At 32.7% G+C, this 22,075-nt stretch overlaps 1 protein-coding gene across 4 annotated transcripts in view; it reads left to right on the top strand.

Moving 5' to 3' along the window:
- The window catches only part of LOC143229643 (uncharacterized), a 75,241-nt gene that overhangs the window by 51,574 nt on the left and 1,592 nt on the right, over nt 1-22,075 (top strand). For 3 of the 4 annotated variants that reach the window (XM_076462251.1, XM_076462252.1, XM_076462253.1), the window contains exons 4-6: nt 3,954-4,037; nt 5,443-5,549; nt 17,221-17,248. In XM_076462251.1, the coding sequence (XP_076318366.1) occupies nt 3,954-4,037; nt 5,443-5,549; nt 17,221-17,248 (219 nt within the window). The remainder of the gene's footprint in view (nt 1-3,953; nt 4,038-5,442; nt 5,550-17,220; nt 17,249-22,075) is intronic. The other variant, XM_076462254.1, reaches the window with a different exon arrangement.

Raw genomic sequence — 22,075 nt, 5'->3', positions numbered from 1 at the left:
ACTCATGCAAGTAAAAGTATTCTGTCAATCATTGACATTTTATTCAGTGTGATCCTTGGGCCTGATGAACAAACACTTGAAAGTTTTTTTTGGAATATCTGATTGCAATGTGGTTAGTGATAAGCAAAGATCACCTCTCTTCACAACATCAAGGCTGTTACATATTTTTATGGCAAATAAGTCATCCAACTAAAACTAGATTCAACCAGGTAAGATGTGGGAAAAGCAACAAAATACAACTTTGCCCTCTCCTGGAGCTGTGGAAACTAATTAGCTATTTATCTACTTGGGGGAGAGGGTCAATGTTCTATGCTAAAGATATAACATGCATTTATTTGATTGAATCTAGACTATGGGTTTCTGGTCTATGGCTCTGTTGAGATCTTGACCTTGAAGATGCTGGACCCTGTTCGTCATCAGGGGCTTCGGCTCTGCATTGGAGCTTTTTGCACTTCGCCAGTCCAGAGCTTGTACGTAGAGTCTCATGAACTTCCTTTACACCTTCACCATTTGCAACTGTCTTTACTGTATAAACTAACATGGCATCTCACCTGGAGTTGTATTTTTGTTCCTTATTGGTCTATGCTTTTCAGATAATATTGCTGTATCCACTGTGATCTTTGTTATTCATTTGAAAAAGTACATACTCCTGATTGGAAGTACTGTTTTTTTTTTTTATTTGTTGAACATCTTTTGAACCATCCCTCCATTTCCATTTGTATGGATGCTTTGAAATCAGGTGATTCTGTTGGCACTGCTGTGGTTTGTTGTGGTACATTGACTCACTTAGTTCTCTGTAGGGTCTTGAATCACTATGTTAGTTCTCATTCTGTTCTTGCCAATATTCAAAACTGACTGGCTGATTTCTCTTTAAAGTCTACTTCTATCCAGTTTTCTGGATACCAGGCCATATTAGAATTTGTGGGAACAAGCTCGCTGACACTGCAACTAAGTCTGTCTGCCCTGGCGCTATTACTGTTGTGCCTGTTCCCTACATGGACTATGGTCCTGTATTCAAGGCTCGGCTCTGTGCCAGTTGGCAGTCGACTTGGAGTAAGCAAGGTGAAACTCTCTATTGGACTTTGACTGCCTTGTTTCCGTAAGGATTGGAAAGAGGGAGCTGTCCTAACTACACTATGCATTGGCCACAGTTTTTAACTCATCAATTTCTTTTATCTGGGACTGATGTACCAATGTATTTCTGTGTGACACTCAGGTCACAATAAGACATTTTACTGTCTTGTTGTTGTTATGACTCTCAACAACAGCACCATTTTATACTTGTTTTGTCTCAAGGTTTATCCCTAATGTTAGTGTTATTGGTGATGGTGACACTGTCCACCTTACAAACGTTTTCAGTTTTTTAAAGATCATTGTTTTTTTAATGCTATTTATATTTTTAATTTATAAATTAGACTGTTGTTTTTTTCATGATTCTTTTTTATTGAAGTAAAATAGAAATTGGCTGTGACATCAAATAACTCGAAACCATGATGTAAAGCCAACTCCAGGTGACTAACACTAATGTTTGAACTTGACCGTTAGTCAACCTGGTGAGTTATTATAATTAAAATTATGCTATGGAAACTCTTTTAAAACTTGTATTACTTTACTTTCTCTTTTACTGCTGTGAACTTAGTGAATGTAGAAAATAGCCATGATGTCAACTATCACAAAACCAGGACTGGAAAGGCCAGTTTCATGTTATTAACTTTAACTATGACTATTAACATTAGTCATTCTGGTAAATTATATTAATTAAATTTATGTGACAGAAAGTCTTTTAAAACTTGTATTAGTTTACTTTCTCTTTTTCTACTGTAAACTAGATTTAAAAATTGGGTTTAACAATGTTTATGTTTTTGATTCAAAAATTAAAGTTGTTTTTTTTTCCATGATTTCTTTTTTTCAAATTTTAATAATTTTATTTCTAAACTTTTGTACTGGTTGTTTGGCATGGGTAACTCAGTTGCTTTGTCTCATAAAATGCCAACCAACTGACCAACTTTTGTGTTCTGTCTCCAAGTGCTTTCATAACTTACCTAGCCACATGCTTTTACTTGAGAGTGTAGTTATACATATTAAATACACTGGCATCCCACTGTCTTGTGGTGATGGAATAAAACTGTGGGCAAGATACTCAATAGAATATTGGTGACATTTTTCTTTGCCACATGGGTAATCTGATATCTAGAAAAAAACAAATCACATAAATAACAATAATGATGATGATAAATATATATCACCACAATGTTTTTTACTACAAAGATAAGTTTATGTAACAGGATTCTGTCAGTTCATATACCAGAATTCCTATTTACTGTATTCTACTGAATATAAACTCTACTCTTATAATGAGAAAGATGTTATAAAATTCCTTTTCCTTTACAATTTGTATTTTCTATTCAGTTAATTTTACAAAGAACAAATTATGTCTGCATCATCAGAATGGCAGTGGTACCTTCTTCAGTATTTCTTATTCATAACCATTCTTGATTGTCGATGGTATTCATAAGTAACATTTTCATCTGTCATGCTATGATACCATGAGTAGTTTTTCAAATGTATATGGTATTGTTTTTACCATGTATTGATTGTGTTTAGTTATTTAAGCTTCTTATTATTTTGCTTGTAAACAGAGAATTGTGGAAGTAGGTAGAACCTAGGAAAACAATATTATAGTAAGTTAATGAACTGTTTGCAGAACATGTTATGAAGAATTTTAAATTCATATGTAAAATATTTTAACGATTTTGTCACAAGAAGCCATCTAATCAATGACACAGAGAGAATCTGCTAAAACATTCTTGGACCCTGCTTGTGTTCCTGCATAAATATCTCAATGTTGCTCTGTTCCCTAACAAGTAACATTCAAGAAATGTTCCAAGATAATGTTAAACATGAAATTGAACATCCACAATAGCCATGGGAGTCAAAATTTGTGCTCTTTTTTCCACCTAAGAAAAGAAAAATGACAAGGTTTCATTGTGCAATGAAAGGAAAAATATGTGTATAATGCAGCTAAAATATTATGAACCCATGTATAGTTTTTATCTTGACATGCTTCCTTCATGTATTATTTTTCTTTTCAATAAAATATTTTACTTTGAGATAAATTAACTTTTCTTCACATGATCTGACAGACATGTTTAAGAATAGTGTCAGTCCCAAAGAACTGTATGACAAAAAGCCATCATGCAGGTTAAGGACCTTGTTTTTCACAAAATGCACAATATTTTAAATGAAAAAAATTAAAATAGTACTTCCCAATAGGATGGGCCCATCATGCCCAGGTGGTTAAGGCACTCGATTTGTAATCCAAGGGTCACAGGTTTAAATCCTTGTCACACCAAACCTGCTCGCCCTTTCAATTCCACTATAACGTTGTTGAAAGAGTAGCCCAAGAGTTGGCAGTGGGTGGTGATGACTAGGTGACTTCCCTTTAGTCTTACACTGCAAAATTAGGGATTGCTAGTTCAGATAGCCTTTGTGTAGCTTAGTGCGAAATTCAAACCAAACCAAACTGTATGTATCAATCAAAGACCAGTATATTAACTGTTGGATTTTATAGATGAAGTATTTCTAATTTTTTTACTTATTATTTGTGTGACCAGTTTTTTTTTCCTTCACTGACTTGTTCAGTGAAAAAATAAATTACTTAAGTTAATAATTTTGTATCAGAAAATCAACTTAAATGTTTGTTTTAACTTAAAATATTATTTTAATTACTTCAATATCAAACATTAGTAATAAGTACAGTAAATGAGTTTTCAGTGATTACACTTATCTTGCATTTTTATAGAGAATTATCTGTAAATATGTTTTTAGTAACTCCAAGTTGTGATATATCATAATAAAATTGATTTTTGTGTTTGAACTTGATAACTTTTAATGCACTAGAACTGTGGCTAGTAAAAGAAAATAAAAAAAATCTCTTTTAATGTTTTTTCCAGCAACACCAAGAATGGAAGAAAATGATGAATTTCCAAAGCTTGAAAATCTTGAAAATGTATCATATAAAATACCTTTTCAGTATGGTGAGTTCTAGTATGACAGCTTTAAACTAAGTTGTATTCAAGACTTTATATAATAATTTAAATAAAACTCTTTGAAAAGAGCAATTTTTATTTTCATTGTTGAATGCAGTATTGGTTCAAATTAGATGTTTGTGATGCTAAAGTAGAAAGTCTGTAGTTTCTTATGAATTAGAAACTCAAATTACTGATATTCACAAGCTAGAATCTGACATCAGAACCTTTTTTCTATTTGCTGTGATATTGTTACTTTTGCTGAATCTTATGGATGCTTACTCCTGTCTTCTGTCTTGCTTCTGAAGGGTAAATGTAATAAAAAAACAAAACTTGTATATATAATGTTACGAGATTTAAGCTATTTAGACTAAACATTTGTGTTTTCATGTTATAATTTGGAGTAATACAGTATTTGGAGAAATACAGTAGTGAGAATAGGAGCTAAAAATATAAAGCTTTCATAAAAAATAATTATCTGGAGAATATAAATATTTTGAGATATTTGAGAAGGTTCTGATGCACAAAAGTGTTTTTAATCTTAAATTTAAATTACTTTGAATGTTGGATTGGCAACATTCTGAAAGAAAAGAAAAAGCATGATAAAAATATATTTCAGAAATATTTAAAAAATTAATAAAAACTAATATTTTGCATTCAAAAACTTTGTAATGTTTACTAATTGGTATGTTTAATTAATAATTTCTGTCTTGTTGGCAATTTTATTCATTTTTGGTGCTGTTCAAAACATTTACCACCAGTAGGTCCCACATTTAAATTTGTTTTTGTTAGTTTCTTCACTCACATGTTTGAGATGTAATGAAAAGTCTTAGTATTTATTCTGTTATGCAAATATTTGTATCACTCATGTAAAGTGAACTATTTTTATCTAAAGTATTTTTCATTATATTATATTCTCTTAGAGTTTATTATGCTTCAGACACTCACTATGTTTGGTTGATCATAACGAATCTGAGAGGAAGTGATCTACTTCACTCTTTGTACAGTGTATCATGACTATAACATTCAGAATGATTGATTTTGGTTTTTAAAATACAATTTAATATCAAGATGATTAATAGACATGACAATATGTATTCAGAGGTTTATAATTGATTTGATTTGCTTTTATTTTGTGTTCAATAATGAAAGTGTCATTGGAGCTTTTTACAACACAAGGAAAATGCTTGAAAATATGACAGAAAATATGAAGCATTCAAATACCAAATTCAAGCTAGAATATTCTTTAGAAAATATACTGATTTAAATATCTGGATATTTGTTTTACTGTTATGATATAACACACAGTCAAACTGAAAGTAACAAGTTCCTTTTTATTTTAAATAGGTTTTTATTCTGTTTTTAATTCACTTATTCTAAGGATTTTTAGTTCTTTGTATATTGTTTTTATCAGGATGGAAAAGAGAAATAGTTTTTCGAGCAGTTGTAGAAGGCAAACTTCAAAACAAGAAGGGTAGAATGGCTGATATTTATTACTTCTCTCCAACTGGACAGAAACTGGTAATCCATTCTTGATTAAGTTGAGATAAACATTCATTATAAAGATTTTAAATACTGCAAGTTATACGTGTTTTAAAAAAAGTCATTTATTGAGCAGGTATTCGTGTCATAGTTTCAATTTTTAGAAAACTTTGAGTTTATATAACATTATTTATTAAGACTGTTTTATTTACTATAACTTTTTGGTTTCTTTTCTGAAAAGTTGCACATATTGGTTTCATGGCACTGCACAACAATGTGTTTGAAAAGTTTTTGCTGATTGTGACAGGTACCTGGTGGGTATGCACAAATATAGTTTTGGTTTTGCTTCATCACGTAGGAACTCTAAGAAATAGACAGTTAACTGTTTACCGGCAATAACATATTTAATTGAATTTATGTTTCTAATACGCTATTAAGTTCAACATAATTAAAAGTGTTTTGCTCCTGATTTTCATTTGTATTGAATGTCCGGTGCATCACGTTGCAGTGTCCAACAGTATTCAGCAACCATTGATGGATTCCAGTTGCCCTGATATCGTTTTTCCATTGAAGCAATGTCCTGGTGAAACTGAAGATTTTGATGAAACTGTAGATGATGGGCAAATTTGGATGTGATTTTCATGATCAGCAGCGAAACATCTACAAGGAACACCTAACAGTGTTCAAGAAGCATACACTCTGTTGTGCAGTGTGGTTAAGGTTGAGAAGTCTGTACCTGACTCTAAATTAATATTTGGTTCATCTTGGGGTATTTTTCAACTCCCACCTCAGTTGTGAGTAACCATCTTCAGCTCTTATTTAGCCCATGGAGATAGCATATTAAATGACACAGTCCTTTCCTACTTTACCTGTGTGAAAGGTTCCATAGTTTTTAAGGACTTGGGCATTCTTGGACATCTCTTCATTGGGTTGCACATGATCAGTGAGACCTCTCCAGAGATCTCTTGGATTCTTCTATTTCCCTTCCTTTCTTCCTACAAACAGACTTTGCCTGTTGGCTAAACACAGACACTTCCATGGCTGGAGTTCCTTTTCCACTTCCCAGACCAGATTTACACCTTTTACTGTCAGGTTGGGGGCGAATACTTGGATGCTCTGGAAACATCTGGTCAGTAGTTTAAGATCATGTCCAAGTTTCATGTCAAGCTTCTAGAACTGTTGGTAGTTTGTTGGGCTTTGGATAATTTCCTTCCTCTTCTCCAGGCTAAATCAGTCATGACCCATTCTGAAAATTCAACTGTGGTCTCCTACATCACCTGACTGGGGACACTTGTTTTCGGTTCCTGTGTTTTCTAACTTTGGACTTCTCTGTATTGAGCACACAGCCACTAGATTCATCTGCAAACTTTCCATATTCCAAGTGCACTCAATCTGTTTATCTCATACCAACAGTTGTGCTATCATCAATTTTCTCTAGGGGTGTGTCTAAATTTGACTGATTGAGGACCTTATCCATCTTGGGACTGTAAATGTCATTCCTGGTCCCAGTGGTTTGAAGATGGACTTGGTCTTTCTTCTGGTTGAGGATCTCTTCCTTTCAGATACTGGATGTGTCTTTCCTGGTGTCAGTGGTTTGAGTATTGAGTTGATCTTCCAATAGCTTGAGGACCTCATCCTTCTGGAGACTGGATTAAAATCCCTATATAATTCAGAGAGATCTAGCTGCATGAGGAGAGAGTGTGTAATGCTTCTGTTGATGAAGGGTTGTTACATGACTATTTGCATGCTACAGTGCAGTTAACCACATCGATACTTCCATTTACCCATACATTTAAAGCTTGTGACAAGGAAAAGTTTGAACATATAAAGGGCACTAATAATCATGAAAAGCTTTCATGTGAGAAGAGGTAAGTATCTATGGGAAATTCACTTTCTACAGTGGAAAAGTAACTTTAAGTTATCTTTTATAAACTTATAAATGTATAAGCCTTTTATAGTAGAAAAAAAATCAGAAAATATATGTGAAATTATTTTCAGTCAAACATATAGCTCAGAAGCTGTGTAATTGTTACTGTAAAATAAAATTTTTAAATCTCATGAATTTTACTTTCAGTAAACATTTTATAATATTGATGAAATGTGTTGAAACATTCACAAAAGTAATGAACTAGTTGAGTTTTGGGATCTGTCTGATTGCCTGTGGAGTGACAGTTAACTGCTTTTAATATTAAGTTGTTTCATATGAGATGTCTGATTTTCACTTAGTTGAAGAGTAATTGTGATTAGCTGAAGTTGGAATCAGTTACTTGATTGTATGCTGTTCATTATTGATGAGAGTGTGCTCTGCTTTTCATTTGTCAATCATGTTAAGTTGCATTCTAATTGTTTTTATGTTTCTTTGGAACCACATACAAGATTATTTTCAAAAGAATTGAGACTACTTTTTTGTATGAGCTCAGATAGGGAAAAAATGCAGTCAAGGCTGCTAAAAGCATCAGTTTGGAGTTTGGACAAGGGACTACTTCTCAAAAGACTATTAGGGATTGGTTCTATAAATTTCATTCTGGTAATATGAACCTTGATAATGAACCCTGAAGGCCTCAATCTGTTGTGAATGAAGAAGGATTAAGAGCTATTGTAAAAGCTAACCCACAAACAACAGTTCTGGCACTTGCAGCAGACTTATAAGTTTTAAGTGCAAATGTTTCTCATCACTTGGCTGCAATTGTAAAGGTTAAAAAATTGGACTGAAGGGCAGAAACTGGTTAGGAACAAGAGAGAGTCATTCATGAAGCAAATCATAACATGTAATGAAAAGTGGATCATATACGACAATTGGAAGAGATCAGGACAATGGGTAGATGCAAGTGAATCTCCAACACATGTGCCGAAACTGCCTTTATACCCAAAAAAGATTATGATGATATGGAGAATGAATTATCCATTACTCCCCTCTGCAACCAGGTGAAACAATTATAGCACAATCTTACTACCAACAAATTGATAAAATGCATTGACAATTAACCACTAAACAGACGTCATTGGTTAACAGGCATGAACCAGTTCTGTTGCAAGGTAATGCCAGACTCTGCACCTCACATATCACCGTTTCATGATTGAGAGAATTGAAATATGAAATTTTGGAGCATCCACCATATACACCTGACCTATCTCCAACTATTTATTACCTTTTCCAGCATTTGGAGCTGTTTTTCCAGAACAAAACATTTAGGAGTCAGGAGACTATTGTTGAAGTCTTTGAAGAGTTAAAGTCTCCTAAACAATGGAGTTTTATAGAGATGGGGTATTTTCATCAGTGCCCTATTGGGAGAAACCACTGCTGCAAATGTTATTTGTTAAAAAATATGGTATTTTTATTTTTACCTATACAATTGGCCATTTCATGTGAAACAAACTAATACCTACCTACTGTGATTACACTTCTGTATTTCATCATGTGTTATAATTCTGATATGTTAGTTTGTAAATATTTAAAAGTACAGCATACTTTAGATCTGATCTGTAGAAAACTCATTCTGTTTTTTTACACATAAATATGTTTCTTTAGGCAGCTTTCATTTTCAACAAATTTCTTTCTCTTCCTCACTCAGCAAGTGGTTTTACCATCAGTGGATAAGAAGTGTTTATCTGCTTTAAAGTTACCAAAATAATGCAGACATTTAGTGTTCTAAAGTGTCATTCTCACTTCTTGATAAATGTGTATTATTTTTGTTTGGTCTTTAGATCAGTCAGTTGCAATCTTTCACAATACTAGAGGCACTTGACTCATAAGCTGTTGGCTTTAGAATCAAAACATATTTCTGAACATGTTCTCCTTTTCAGTCTCTATGGCATTATAATGTGATGGTCAATCCAACTATTCATTGACAAAGAGTAGCCCAAGAGCTGTTGGTGGATAGTGTTGATTAGCTACCTTCCTCTCAATCCATCAGTTCAAAAGTAGAAACAGCGAGAACAACTTTGCATGAATATTTGAAGTAAACCAAACAAATTAAACTACTATTCAGTTTACACTACTTGTATTTAAAAAAAAAAAAAAATTTAAAAGTTTCTATGACATTTTAACAACTCAGTTTGGAATTTTCATCATTTGTTAATACAGCAACAGAATGTGCATTTTTTATACCCAAGGTAGTAACAGTAAAAAATGTCAAGTCTAGTGTAACCTTCTTAATATGCTACTCCTCTAATGAATGAAGTTTTAGATAGTGGCAAATCAGTGAGCACTTTTTATTGTTTCCCTTCCAGCTTTACATTTTATATATATCTATTGAATTGTCTGATTCTTTTTATCATACTTCTTTTACCTACAGTTCTATATATCTGTCATGTTACTTTGCATCTGGTGCAACAAGAGAGAGAGGGAGAAACTGCTTAAAAATCCTTTTGTGTTAGTAGTTATTTTACTAGTGAACCTCTCTAAGTTTCTAGAAAAGGTTCAGCTTCTATTAGGCTGAAAAGAAATCCTATGTCAAGACATGTTACTTCTTCAGATATAAAAGAGAGAGAGAGAAAACAGAATCTGTGTTGGCTTTTAAACTGTTTAACAAAAGCTGTGTGTTCAGTAATTGTGAAAAGAGATAGCCTTTGTGTATATTTTTTGTTTTGTGTGTTGTTATTAATAACATTCCTATAATTTTCTATGTTTCATCTTAGTCATTGCCTTATATATCCCTGTGTTTTCATAATTTATTTTTTGGTTAACTTTTTTATGCACTTATTTACATGTGATGGTGCTTTTAAGTGTTTATTAAATCTTGTATTTAGATTTCTACTACTAATGTTCCTAGTTCAGTTAGTAGATACATTCAACTTTATAGTCTACATCATTGTAAGGCTTGTATAGTAATCCATTTACTTTTGTTGCATGTTTTTGTTTAATGAATTTATTTCAATGTTTCATTGTGTTTTGTAAGCTTATTCCATATTATTGTAAATAGTTGTCTTATGTTTTATACATGAGAGAATTCCTGTGACTTGGTTATTTCACTTGCTCTATTATCGTATTAAACATGTTGATGTGTTTTATTTTTACATTTTAGTGACTTATCAATGAAATTTTGTGGAAACTATTTAAACCTTTAAAAATAACTTAAAACATAATTTATTTCTTCTCTTCATCTGGATGGGTAGAGGTTGGAAGTGACGTTGTTTATTTTTCTTAGTGTTTATATATTTCAGTTGATCTTAGTTTGACTTATTATTGATATAACCCTCCCTTGTGATTCAGCATTAAGTCTAAGAGCTGAGACTGCAAAAAACCAAGTTTATCTACTCGTGGTGAATATAAATAAACAGCCAGTTGTGTAAAGGTGTTGTGCCGTGTGTGTTATTTGAATTTGGGAAGTTTGTGGTTACTGGTTTTCACCTTTCAGCTGTAAGTCTCATGTTAAGATGAAGTTAATGTGTTTAAAGTAATACTTTTATTCATCTTAGTTATTGAAACTGTATAATATCTAATCATTGTATCTCCACCAAGTGCACTGGGGAGGGAATAAGACTGTATTTCTTTTGTTCCAAAAGAATTTGTGAATACATTAGCTAGAGTGGGTGATAGAGGGCTTTTTATGCTTAATTAATTTTGTTAGATTTTAGTCCTAAGAATTATAAATAGTTTCACTGCAAAATTAAACATGTTTAACCCCTTCAGCAAGAGCTTGGTCCCTGGACCAACCTCGTAACCATTTTGTGCTAATTATAGTTTCATTCTGTTATTTTAAAGTCAGTAAGCTCATATTCTCAAACTTTTTCAGATTATCAATAAACATTACAGTGCTTTCCTGTGCAAAACAACAGATTTTTAGGTTTAATGTTAAGGTCTTAAAGTTTATTAAACAATGTTTTTCTCTTGCCTTTTTTTCAAATGCTGGTTATCCAACATACAAAGTAATTTTTATTATAAGATTAAAAATAATTTTCTGCATAAGAAATGTTTCAAATTTCATATATGAAATTCTTGTAACATCCAGACAGTTTTATCAAATGTTTCTTAATAAAAACCTGTTTTGTGTTATTCTCACTGATGAATGGGTTCAGTTGATTTCACTGATCTCGTGCCCACCATTTAGAATTAAGAAATGAATACAGGTTATGCCTTTTTCTTTCTAGTGCATATATAAGTGGTTGTTTCCAAAACTGGAAACAGGTGATAGAGAGTCACTGTGTTTGATTCAGTATATGAGCAATATTTTGGAAAACAGAAAAGATAGGAGATTATTTTATTTTATATATTGAAGCTGGTCAGTATTGGTACTTTTTTATCCTAATTTGTATGAAACTAGAGACTTTGTATTTTGACATCACAAACATCTAATTTGAACCAGTGCTGCATTCGGTATACCAAGTGATACACAAAAATTAATGTTTATGTGTGTTTGTTTACTATTTACTTTTAAGAAATTAAATAATGTATAGCATGAAAATTGAATTATGATTTACAGTTTAATACCAAATTTAAGGAGATAAATCCATAAAATAGTAGTTTAAGAAACTTTTGAATGCAAGTCAACAGACACGGTGACATGACCTTTGATCTCTGACTCGTCATGGTAAGGTTAATTCCATAGAATTGAGATTTTTTTGGTTTTTACTCTATTCTCTATTAATTTGTTAAGGCTTCAGGAGAAGCTTTGCTGAAGAAGTGAACTTTCTTGTTTTAGGTTTTCAGCTGCTCAAGAGTCATTGCTCTCACAAAATTAGGCAGGAATAGTCCATCATAAATTTTGACACTATAATGTTTGTATGTTATTTTAAAATGTTGATGAAAAAATAATGATGACAACTGATTTTATTTTTTAAATTACATTTAGTTTTATGGAAATTAGTTCAAGATATAAAATACAATGAATAATAAAAAGAATTAATGCCTGGCATTGTGTTTGAAATTTCCCTTCATGTAGAATATTTTTTTCATAACTAACTACTCCATGGCCATTGTGATTTTTCTCTTAAGTAACTTCACATCAAAAACAAAGGTTGCTTTAAATTACATTTGCCTTCTTTTTATTTACAGCAAACAGAAAGATACACTAAAATTAATTTTGGCAACTGGTTGTAACAATATAGTATTGAGTACTGTGATTATTTTCAAGTTCTACATGAACATGAAGGAAAACAAATCCTATAAATATGCTATGACATTTTCAAGGTTAATACTTTGTACAGCTTAATAATAAAAGTACTTTAAAACACCAGCAATTTCCAGTTGGGTGTTAACTGATTGAATTAAATATTAACAATGTACTGTAACCATAATGTTTGTTGAGATGGCTGTGGAATAATTATGTCCAGTAGTTTGGAATTGCCAACTGTAGCTCAGTTTTTAAAGTCCTGACCTTATTCTCATCAGAAGTTGTTATAAATATTTGCAATAAAGATTGACACAAATCTCTCTTGTGTTGAGCATTTTTGAGTACAATAAATGGGAACAGTTCATATGGTTTGTAAAATTTTAATTAATAACTGAAAAAGAAATAATTTGCCTTTGCCAAGCTAAAAATTGGGCAAGCCTGAATCTCATCTCTCCTGATTAACCAAGTTTATTTTTAAATTATATTAATGTTCACTGCAAAAGTAAAATACAGAGATATTAAATTGAATATTGTGAATTTGTTCATTGTTAAATTAACAATCAGATGTGAAAGTGTATCCACATATTTACTAGTATTACTGTTATCAAATCATGGATTGTAATTGCTAATGAGTGTTCAATGAGGAACTTCCCCTCATTAGTGATTAATTTTAGCTTCTGCAGACAGTAACACAGGAAACACTAAATCAGCTTGAGGTACAATAAGTGTTCATGAAATATGGCTTGTAGTTTTAAAAGTTAATATTTTGTTTGGGAATTGCCACAATAAGTTGGCAAGATTTCCTTTTCTACTAAACGCTTACTTGTATTTGACTGATCAGGTTTTGAATTTTCTCTGGCACCTTTTTAATGGATATTTTTTGTACTTTAAAGTCACAATTTTGTTTTAATTCTTTTATTTTATGAACCATAATAAAGTTTAATCAGTGAGTCAAAATAAGTTACATTTCTTTCTCTATCTGACTCCCAACTCATCTCCTTTGTTTTGTAGTACAATTGCTTTGTTTCATGATGTACCAAGTTTTTTTTTTTACTTTTAGGTTGCTGAATAACATTATATTTTGGTGATCTTCTTCCACTAAATTAAAATTTCTGTCATGGTCTTCTTTTTTTACTAAAGCTTCTTAGAAATCCACTCATTATACATGTTTTAGTAAACTTTGGAAATTCTGTAGATGTTGTGAGTAACTGGTTAGCAGTTTCTAATGGCCGTATGTTTTGAACATTATTAGCTTTATTGTATTGCTAAAGTTGGTCATATGAAGGAAATGAACTTTTGTTTATTTTTTGTCACTGCATTATTTAACAGTGTTCACATTTATAACAAAAATGTATATCACAGCAAAAATACCATGAGTAAATTAAGGATAGATGAGTACAATTAATTTACATTACAATATTTTTAGTTTACCCCTCTCTTTCAACTTCAGTCTTTAACTGATATTTTGATATTACAGATTCAAAGATTTTATAATTTATCTAGTTTGATGGTCATTACTAAGGAGACATGAGCAATAAACAGTTTCAAGATTGATAGTTGTAGTATAAATACTTTTGTATACAGTACCAATAATTCTGCATAATATACAGAGAGTTAAAGATGTTATGTTTAAATAATTTTGGATAATCAGCTTGTTGTTACACTTCATGTTACTATGTTCAGTCATGTTTTAAAGACCATACATCTTTAAATTAGCATTACAGAGAGTTTTCTATGACAAAAAACTGTCATGAGATTGTCAGGTCCAAAGCATATCGTGTGTTATTGTTCTAGTGTACAAGAAGAGGATTTTCCAGTACTATTTTCAACAGTTCAGTCACACAAGATATCTACAGTGCTTTGTCTGTTGATTTGACTGGTATGGGTCACTGTCTATGACTCTGCCAGGACCTCGGCTTTGAAGATGCTGGACCCTATTCATCATTCAGGACTTCAGCTCTGTGCTGTGGCTTTCTGCACTTCCCCAGTCCAGGGCTTGTACACAGAGTCTCATGAACTTCTTTCTTCTCTACACCTCTGCCATTTGCAACTGTCTTTACTGTATGCTTTGAAACTTCAATCCTTACCACAGCATCCCACATGGGATTGCATTTTCCTTCCTCAGTAGGCCATAATTTTTAGGAACAAACAATCTGCCATTTTTCCTTTTGGCCTTTGTATCCAGGCACAGCTGGATGAATTGGGTCGGTCTTTAGATAACATTGCTGTATCCACTGGTCAGCCCATCTCACCATGGCTTATTACAATCATCAAATATGACCTTTCTTTAAGTCACCTGAGAAAAGCAGATACTCCCAATTGGAAGTACTGTCATTTGCTGTATATCTTTCGAACGATCTTTCCATTCCTATTTATATGGATTGTTAGAAATCAGGTGACTCTGTGGGCTCTGCCATGGTTTGTTGTGGTTTGGTGGTTGCATGCAGAATTTTCTCTACAGTTTCTTTGTTCACTGCTGAACTGTACACCATTTCTCTTTCTCTGGATCATGTAGCAGCCAAGCAGTATTCAAATTGCACTATTTATACTGACTCACTTAGTTCTCTACTGGCCCTGGAATTGCTTTATGTTATTTCTCACCCTATTCACACAAATATTCAAAACCAACATGCCCATTTCTCTTTAACATCTACTTCTATCCAGTTTTTCTGGATATCAGGCCACATTGATATTTGCGGGAATAGGCTCACTGACACCACAGCTGAATCTGTCTGTTTTGGCACTAACACTGCTGTGCATGTTCCATTTGTCCTGGATTCAAGGCTAGGCACCTTGCCAGTTGGCAGTTAACTTGGAGTGAGGAACATGAAAACAAACTTTTTCACATAAAACTCTCTATTGGACTTTTGCTGTCTTGCTTCTGTAAGGATCAAAAAGAGGAAGTTGTCCTAACTAGACTATGCAATGAGTTTTTTAACTCATTCTTTTTTGTATTTGGGACTGATGCACCAATGTGTTGTCTGTGTAACACTCATGTCACAATAAGCCACATTTTTACTGTCTGGCCATCATTACTATTATCAATGACGGCAGAATTTTATACATGTTTTGTTCCAAGGTTTATCCCCAATGGTAGACAGTGTCATTGGTGAAGGACATTGTCCACCTTACAAATGTTTTAGGTTTTTAAAGGCCATTAATCTTTTTAATGCTATTTAAGTTTTTAATTTATAGGTTAGACCTTGTTTTAATGTGATTCCTTTTTAAGAATTAAAGTAGAACTAGTTTGATACAAATTTAGAAAATGGCTGTAACATGAAATAACTTGAAACCAGGACGTGGAAAAGCTAACTTCAGGTGTCTAATGCTGATGTTTGAATTTACCCATTAGTCATCCTGGTGATAATTAAAATTATGCTTCAGAAAGTCATTTACAGCTTTTATTAGTTTACTTTCTCTCTTACTGTTGTAAACTAGATATAAAAATTGGATTTAGTGTTGTTTGTTTTTAATTGAAAACTTACACTTTGTTTTGTTTTACCTTCATTCTTCTTTACGAATTTTAATAATTTAAATTTTTACCAGATATTTGGGGCAAATCTAGTTGCTTTGTACCATAAAATGCCAAACCAACCAACCACTGACTGGTATTTCTTCATGTGGAACAGCAGAAAATCCTTTATTTTTTCTGGGGCATTTGAGGTATGCAGCAATGGAAGCAAGTTGTATAAGTACAACATGTGTGATTTTTTTCCAGGCAGATTATGTACCATTGCTTTTGATGGCTTTTGGTATTAACCTTTGTGTTTGTAGTCTCGCCTGATACAAGATGCCACACTTTGTTTTCCACTTCTTGGTTGAAAACTTGTTGCAGGTCTTTTTCTGCATGTTCATATTGATCTAAGTTGATCCATTTATATGCAAAAACGGCTTGTTTTGGGTTGAGAAAATATTTTACATAGAAGAGCGAACAACGTTTCGACCTTCTTCTTTCATCGTCAGGTTACCTGACGATTTTTTGTATATAAATTTCTCAACAAGTGGGTTTCTCGACATCACTGATTAAGTTGATCCATGTTTGTTTGCTTTTTAGTGCCATTATGTGCAATGGATATTCCCGTTTTGGAAATTCTAAATCTCCAGTCTGAACACGAGAAAAACTGTGACATGTCCTTTCCAAAAGTAATGAGTTTTCAGTGGCATCATACTTCCTATGAAGTACTGAACAATGCCACAATGCAGTTCTGGTTCACTGTATTGTATCATGACTTTATATTGGCTGTGGGTGTCATGTGATTTGTTAATTTAATTTTTTTTTCGTTTTTGTTAAGGACCACTTTAATATAACAAATTTTCCTCTACTTTTCTACCACCAGTGTTTTTTTTTTCATTTTCTTTACCCAAGAAAATATTTTGTCAGTATCTCTTCTCTGCAACAAATTCTGATTAAATGTTTATTTAGAAAATATTAAACTAAAGAAAAGTTATAAAATATTAAATTTGTGTTGAATTTTCAAAGGCCCATTATCCATGAAAATAGAATTACGTTAAATCTAATTTATGTGGGCTCTAGAGTATAAAACAAGTTTTCTGTGTTTTATTGTGTAATTGTCAAAAGCAATACATTTCTCATTAAATAAGACATTGATTTGCTATATTATACACATACACAAATGATTATATGTTCATTTTTACAGAGATCTTTGAAAGATGTGCAGTCATTCAGTAAGTATATTTCTTTCTACAAACTGATACTGTTTTTGTTGTTGTTTTTTGTAAAGGTACTAGGCTATAATTTGGTTCTTAAAAGTTATTAGTAGTTTATTAAAAAATTAAAATTGCTTTTGAAAGTAAAAACTTATAAACTTTTATTTCAATCAATAGGTAATCATTGTAAATGTCTTTCTTAATGACTAATTTCACAAGTATTTTGCCAAATAGTAAAAAAAAAAAAAAAGTCTTAGTAATATATGATTAGAATATATTTGTATTTTATTCATGTTCTAATAGCTTTTAAGAAATATATTAACACTGTTGGGAACATGTATGTAAATATATTAACAGTTTTTGGATACCTGGGCTCTTTAGTGTGTTTGTCAAGAGTCCATACCTGTGCTAGACCTCTAATACGTTTTTATTCACAAAGGCATTTCTACAGTGGTGGTGTATGTCTGTAAGTAGGTTGGAATTTGATATCACTGCATTTGGTTTCCTGCGATCTCTCTTCACCTTTGGCTTCAGTCATATTATATCTATCACTACATCTGTCATACGAGGTCTGTTCAAAAAATACGCGGACTGTTTGAATTGCGCGGCTCCAGTTGGTTCCAAGGGAATCTGCTTGGCGTCGCTAGGTTCGCACAGATCAGCTGATTACAACGCCATTTCCCAATTGCAGATATCTTCATTTGTGTATTAGCTACGCGGTTTTAAGTGAAGTGCGATTTTTTTCGTTTGGCGGATTTCAGAATGAATGACCTGAAGGAGCAACGACTTGCTGTGAAATTTTGTGTTCAACTTGGAAAATCTGCGACTGAAACTTTTGCTATGCTTAACACGGCTTACGGTGATGTTGCTATGAAGCGTACGGCATGTTTCAAGTGGCATGAACATTTTAAGGATGGTCGACAGTCCATTGAAGATGGTGAGCGTCCTGGACGTCCTTCCACGTCAACTGACGACCCACACGTCGACAAAATCAACACCCTGGTGTGGGCAAATCAACGTCTGACTGTTAGGGAGCTTGCTGAAGAGTGTGGGATATCAGTTGGATCTTGTTACGAGATTTTGATCGAAAAATTGAAGATGCACCGCATTGCTGCGAAATTTGTGCCTCAGAACTCGTGAGTTTTTGGCCAAACTCTCGATCACTGTTCTTCCCCACCTCCCTACTCACCTGACCTTGCTTCTTGCAATTTTTTCTTGTTCCCCAAACTCAAATGACCCTTGAAAGGAAGAAGATTTGAGATGATTCCCGAGATTAAGGCAAATGTGACAAAGGAGCTGGAGGACATTACAAAAGAAGCGTATAGGACTGTTTCAACAAGTGGAAACACCGTTGGGATAAGTGTGTGTGTTGGGGAGGACAGTACTTTGAAGGGGTCACAGACCTGTAACTTCTAAATAATATACATTTTGTTTTATGACGTCAGTCCGCGTATTTTTTGAACAGCCCTCGAACATGAAATGTTCTGAATATTCATGTAGATTCTCTGTCTTCTTCATGATCATGGGTCTCTTCCCACAGAGTGGACTCTTCACTTTGTTAGTGGCTATACTTGTCTATTCTCTGATCGATGCCTTTACAATTGTGGACATTCACCTTCTTCTGTTCATTTGTTCCAGACCTCCTTCTCTGTTGTATATACGTTGATCAAATCTAAAGATTCTTTCCTTCTTTACTTAATCTTCTCTTCATCTTCTTCCATGAATATTGACTAACATCAGTTGAGCTCTTATTGCTTCACACTGGCTGTCTCAACCATGTTTTTCCCTAGCTATCTCAAGACAATCCAATTCTGTTAACTCTTTTGAAGACATCTTTTTTAGTGTCTTGAAACATCCATCTCACATGATAAAATTCACTATCTACAGTTTCATGGAAGGTTGTTATGTGGTATTTTATCATTGTCTGGATTCTTTTCTGGGGTAGCTTGAATATTAAATCACATTCTTACCATCATTCTTCCCTGGTACTTTAGAAATTCATTTTCCTTTGTCTCTCTACCATCCTTTCCTGAAGATATAATTTATTTTGTTACTTGTTTTTGTTTTTTAGAGAGAAGATCTGGGATGCTCTTAATGCATTTCCTACTCATTTTTCAAAAAAGAATACACTCTTACATCTTAATAGAGCCTTCAGCAAAAGACTTCAGCTCTGAGAGAAGATTAATACTGTTTTTTACTAACAGTATTAACTTTCTGACACACCTATTCTCAGTCTGAAGAATGTTTTCTGTGTTCTGTTAGAGCTATATGTTGTTGTTTTGTATAAATATATCTTTCAGGGGCCTCAGAAAAGGTTATTTTTACTATATTATGAATTCTTCTCCATCCACATTAACAAATTTGCTTGTGCAGGTGATGTGCCACTTTTATCAATATGTGCCTGAACATCTTAGATGTGAATTTTGAGTTACATCTCTTGAAATTCTCCATCTGGCATTGTCTTTGGCTACACAACCTTGACACCCATTACAGAACATCTTACAGACCAGCACTGTGGATGGAATCAGATACACTTCTGAAATTATGTTATATCATTGCTGTCTCATCAGCTTCAGGACTCTGTTTGCCATCTCTGGTTATTCTACATGCCAAGTAGTATCCATACTTGGTGGATTATTCTCTGCCATTTGCTTGATTACCACTTGAACTCACATCTGTGATATATATGGTAATTGAAGAATTTCTGTTTGCATTAACAATTATATAAATATCTGTGATAAAGAAATCATTTATTTGAACACTTAAAAAAAAAAGGTTTCTCCTGTCTTAGGAGATTCTATTTGTATACAGGTTAGTACTTCAAATATTATTAAATTGTCTCTTCTTTTCTCAGGAGATTCTGTATTTTTTCTTAGACACAATTCCACCATCTGTGTTGGTGCATCCTGAGAAGATTGTGCTCTTTGGAATGCACAGAGGATGATGTAGGGTGACTGATGGTTCTTCATCAAGTACCTTTTATACTTCTGTGTGCATGTCTTTGCATACTATTAGAGATACTGGAGATGGGAAACCTAATATTAATGAATAACTCATGGGTTCAAATATGATGGGAGACATCCATATTTTCTTTAGTTAATCATGGTACTGTCCTTAAGTTGTTGAACCCCATACTTAAGACAACTTGGCTCTATTTCTTTCCTTCCTGAATGTCCACTGTTTTGGCCCATTCCATGAAACACTTTCATTTTCAGATGTAGATCTGTGGACTAAAGCCCCAGTTCAGTTATAAGTTTTGACAGGTCTACTCCAGCTGAGAACCTTCTGCTATGGTTTTAGAACATAGTATTCCTCCTCCTTGTTTATTTTACTGTCGCCTGCACATCAATTGTTAGCTTTACAGGTAAACACATTACTGCCTCTCCTCCTTCTAACCCTCTTGTCATGAGTATACTTTACTGTTTGTGCCTTAAATTTTGTTAATGTTATACCAATTAGAACAGTATAAAATGTTAGCTAATAATCCATATTTTAATAATAATATATAAGATTTAAGTGCTTAATTCTACAAGGCAGTATTTATAAAATTCCTGAATTTCCTCTAATGTGACACACATAACACATTTTTTCTTAGCATGTCATCATCCTTATTTTATCCACCACTTCTCGATAACGTAAGAAATTAAATCTAAATTACTCTCTGTCAGATTGTCATTGCTTAGAAAAACCACATTTATCACAGTCTAATTTTGTTTGGTTACTGAGCTATAGAGTAGAAAATGAGATTCTACCTGTTACACCTATGTGACACATCCTCTCTTTCATAATCTATTAATAGTTCTCTCTTATCTTTAATTATGTATTACCCATAACTAATGGAAAATCAAGGTTTTAATCTATCAAGTGATGTATTGTATAATGTTATGTTCTGAATTATTAAGTATTAATTTTACTCGGAATACAAACATTGTTCTTATGAGAAATTTAACAACTAACTTGAGTGAATTTGTAATGACTTTTATCACAAAGTTAAAAAGCCAGAAACATTCTGAAAGATTGAGGGAACTTGTCTGTTTTTTGCATGTTATTACCTGTATTGTTTGATGCATTATTTAATTAAATAAAAATTAAGTGCATTACTATCATTAGAATAAAAACATTATTTCATGCCTGTTCTTTTGTATAATTTTAAAAGTAACTAAAATGTAAAAGTATGGATCTATTTAGATTAGTTTAAGTAAAACAAGTAATCATAATAATAATAATGTAATGTTTCATGAGGCACTCACATGAGCAGCTTGTTGTGGCGTGTGTTGTGGATAATGTAATTTCATAGCATATTGTAAGCTACACATGCCCTGAATGATTTAGAACTTATAATGGTGCAGACAGTAGTTAGACACCTTTCAAAATGCAATACAAATGGCAGTAAAACATTAGAATTTAATTATAAATAGACGTATATTGTTATGAATGTAGAGCTACTTGGGATAAATGAATGTAGTTTCATGTTACAAGTTGAAGTCATTTCAGAAGAAAAAAGGGTAATTTAGATTTATTTTGATTTTTTATCAGGCCAGTAAAATTGACTGTTTTTACTTTGAGGTAGGGTAGAGAAAATAACAGATAAAGTATAAAGTTTTACTAAAAAAAAATTTGAAGTGCATTTGGTGGTCTTAGGGGTTTTGTAAAGGAAATTTAAGGTTTTAGAGATGAGGAAATATGAAAATTACTTTTCACCTAACCTATTGAAAATAAATTCTCAATATATACATGAACAAATCTTTATTTTATTAAAATACTGAACTAAAAAATATGATTTTTGTTTTCTAATGACTTGTTATAATAACTAATAGACTGACAAATTTTGTGAAAATATACACA

This window comes from Tachypleus tridentatus, chromosome 10 (assembly GCF_004210375.1).
Source record: "Tachypleus tridentatus isolate NWPU-2018 chromosome 10, ASM421037v1, whole genome shotgun sequence".
In the NCBI taxonomy this organism is placed as follows: Eukaryota; Metazoa; Arthropoda; class Merostomata; order Xiphosura; family Limulidae; genus Tachypleus; species Tachypleus tridentatus.
Note: the sequence above shows the minus strand (reverse complement) of the source record. Positions and strands in the feature narration are given on the sequence as shown.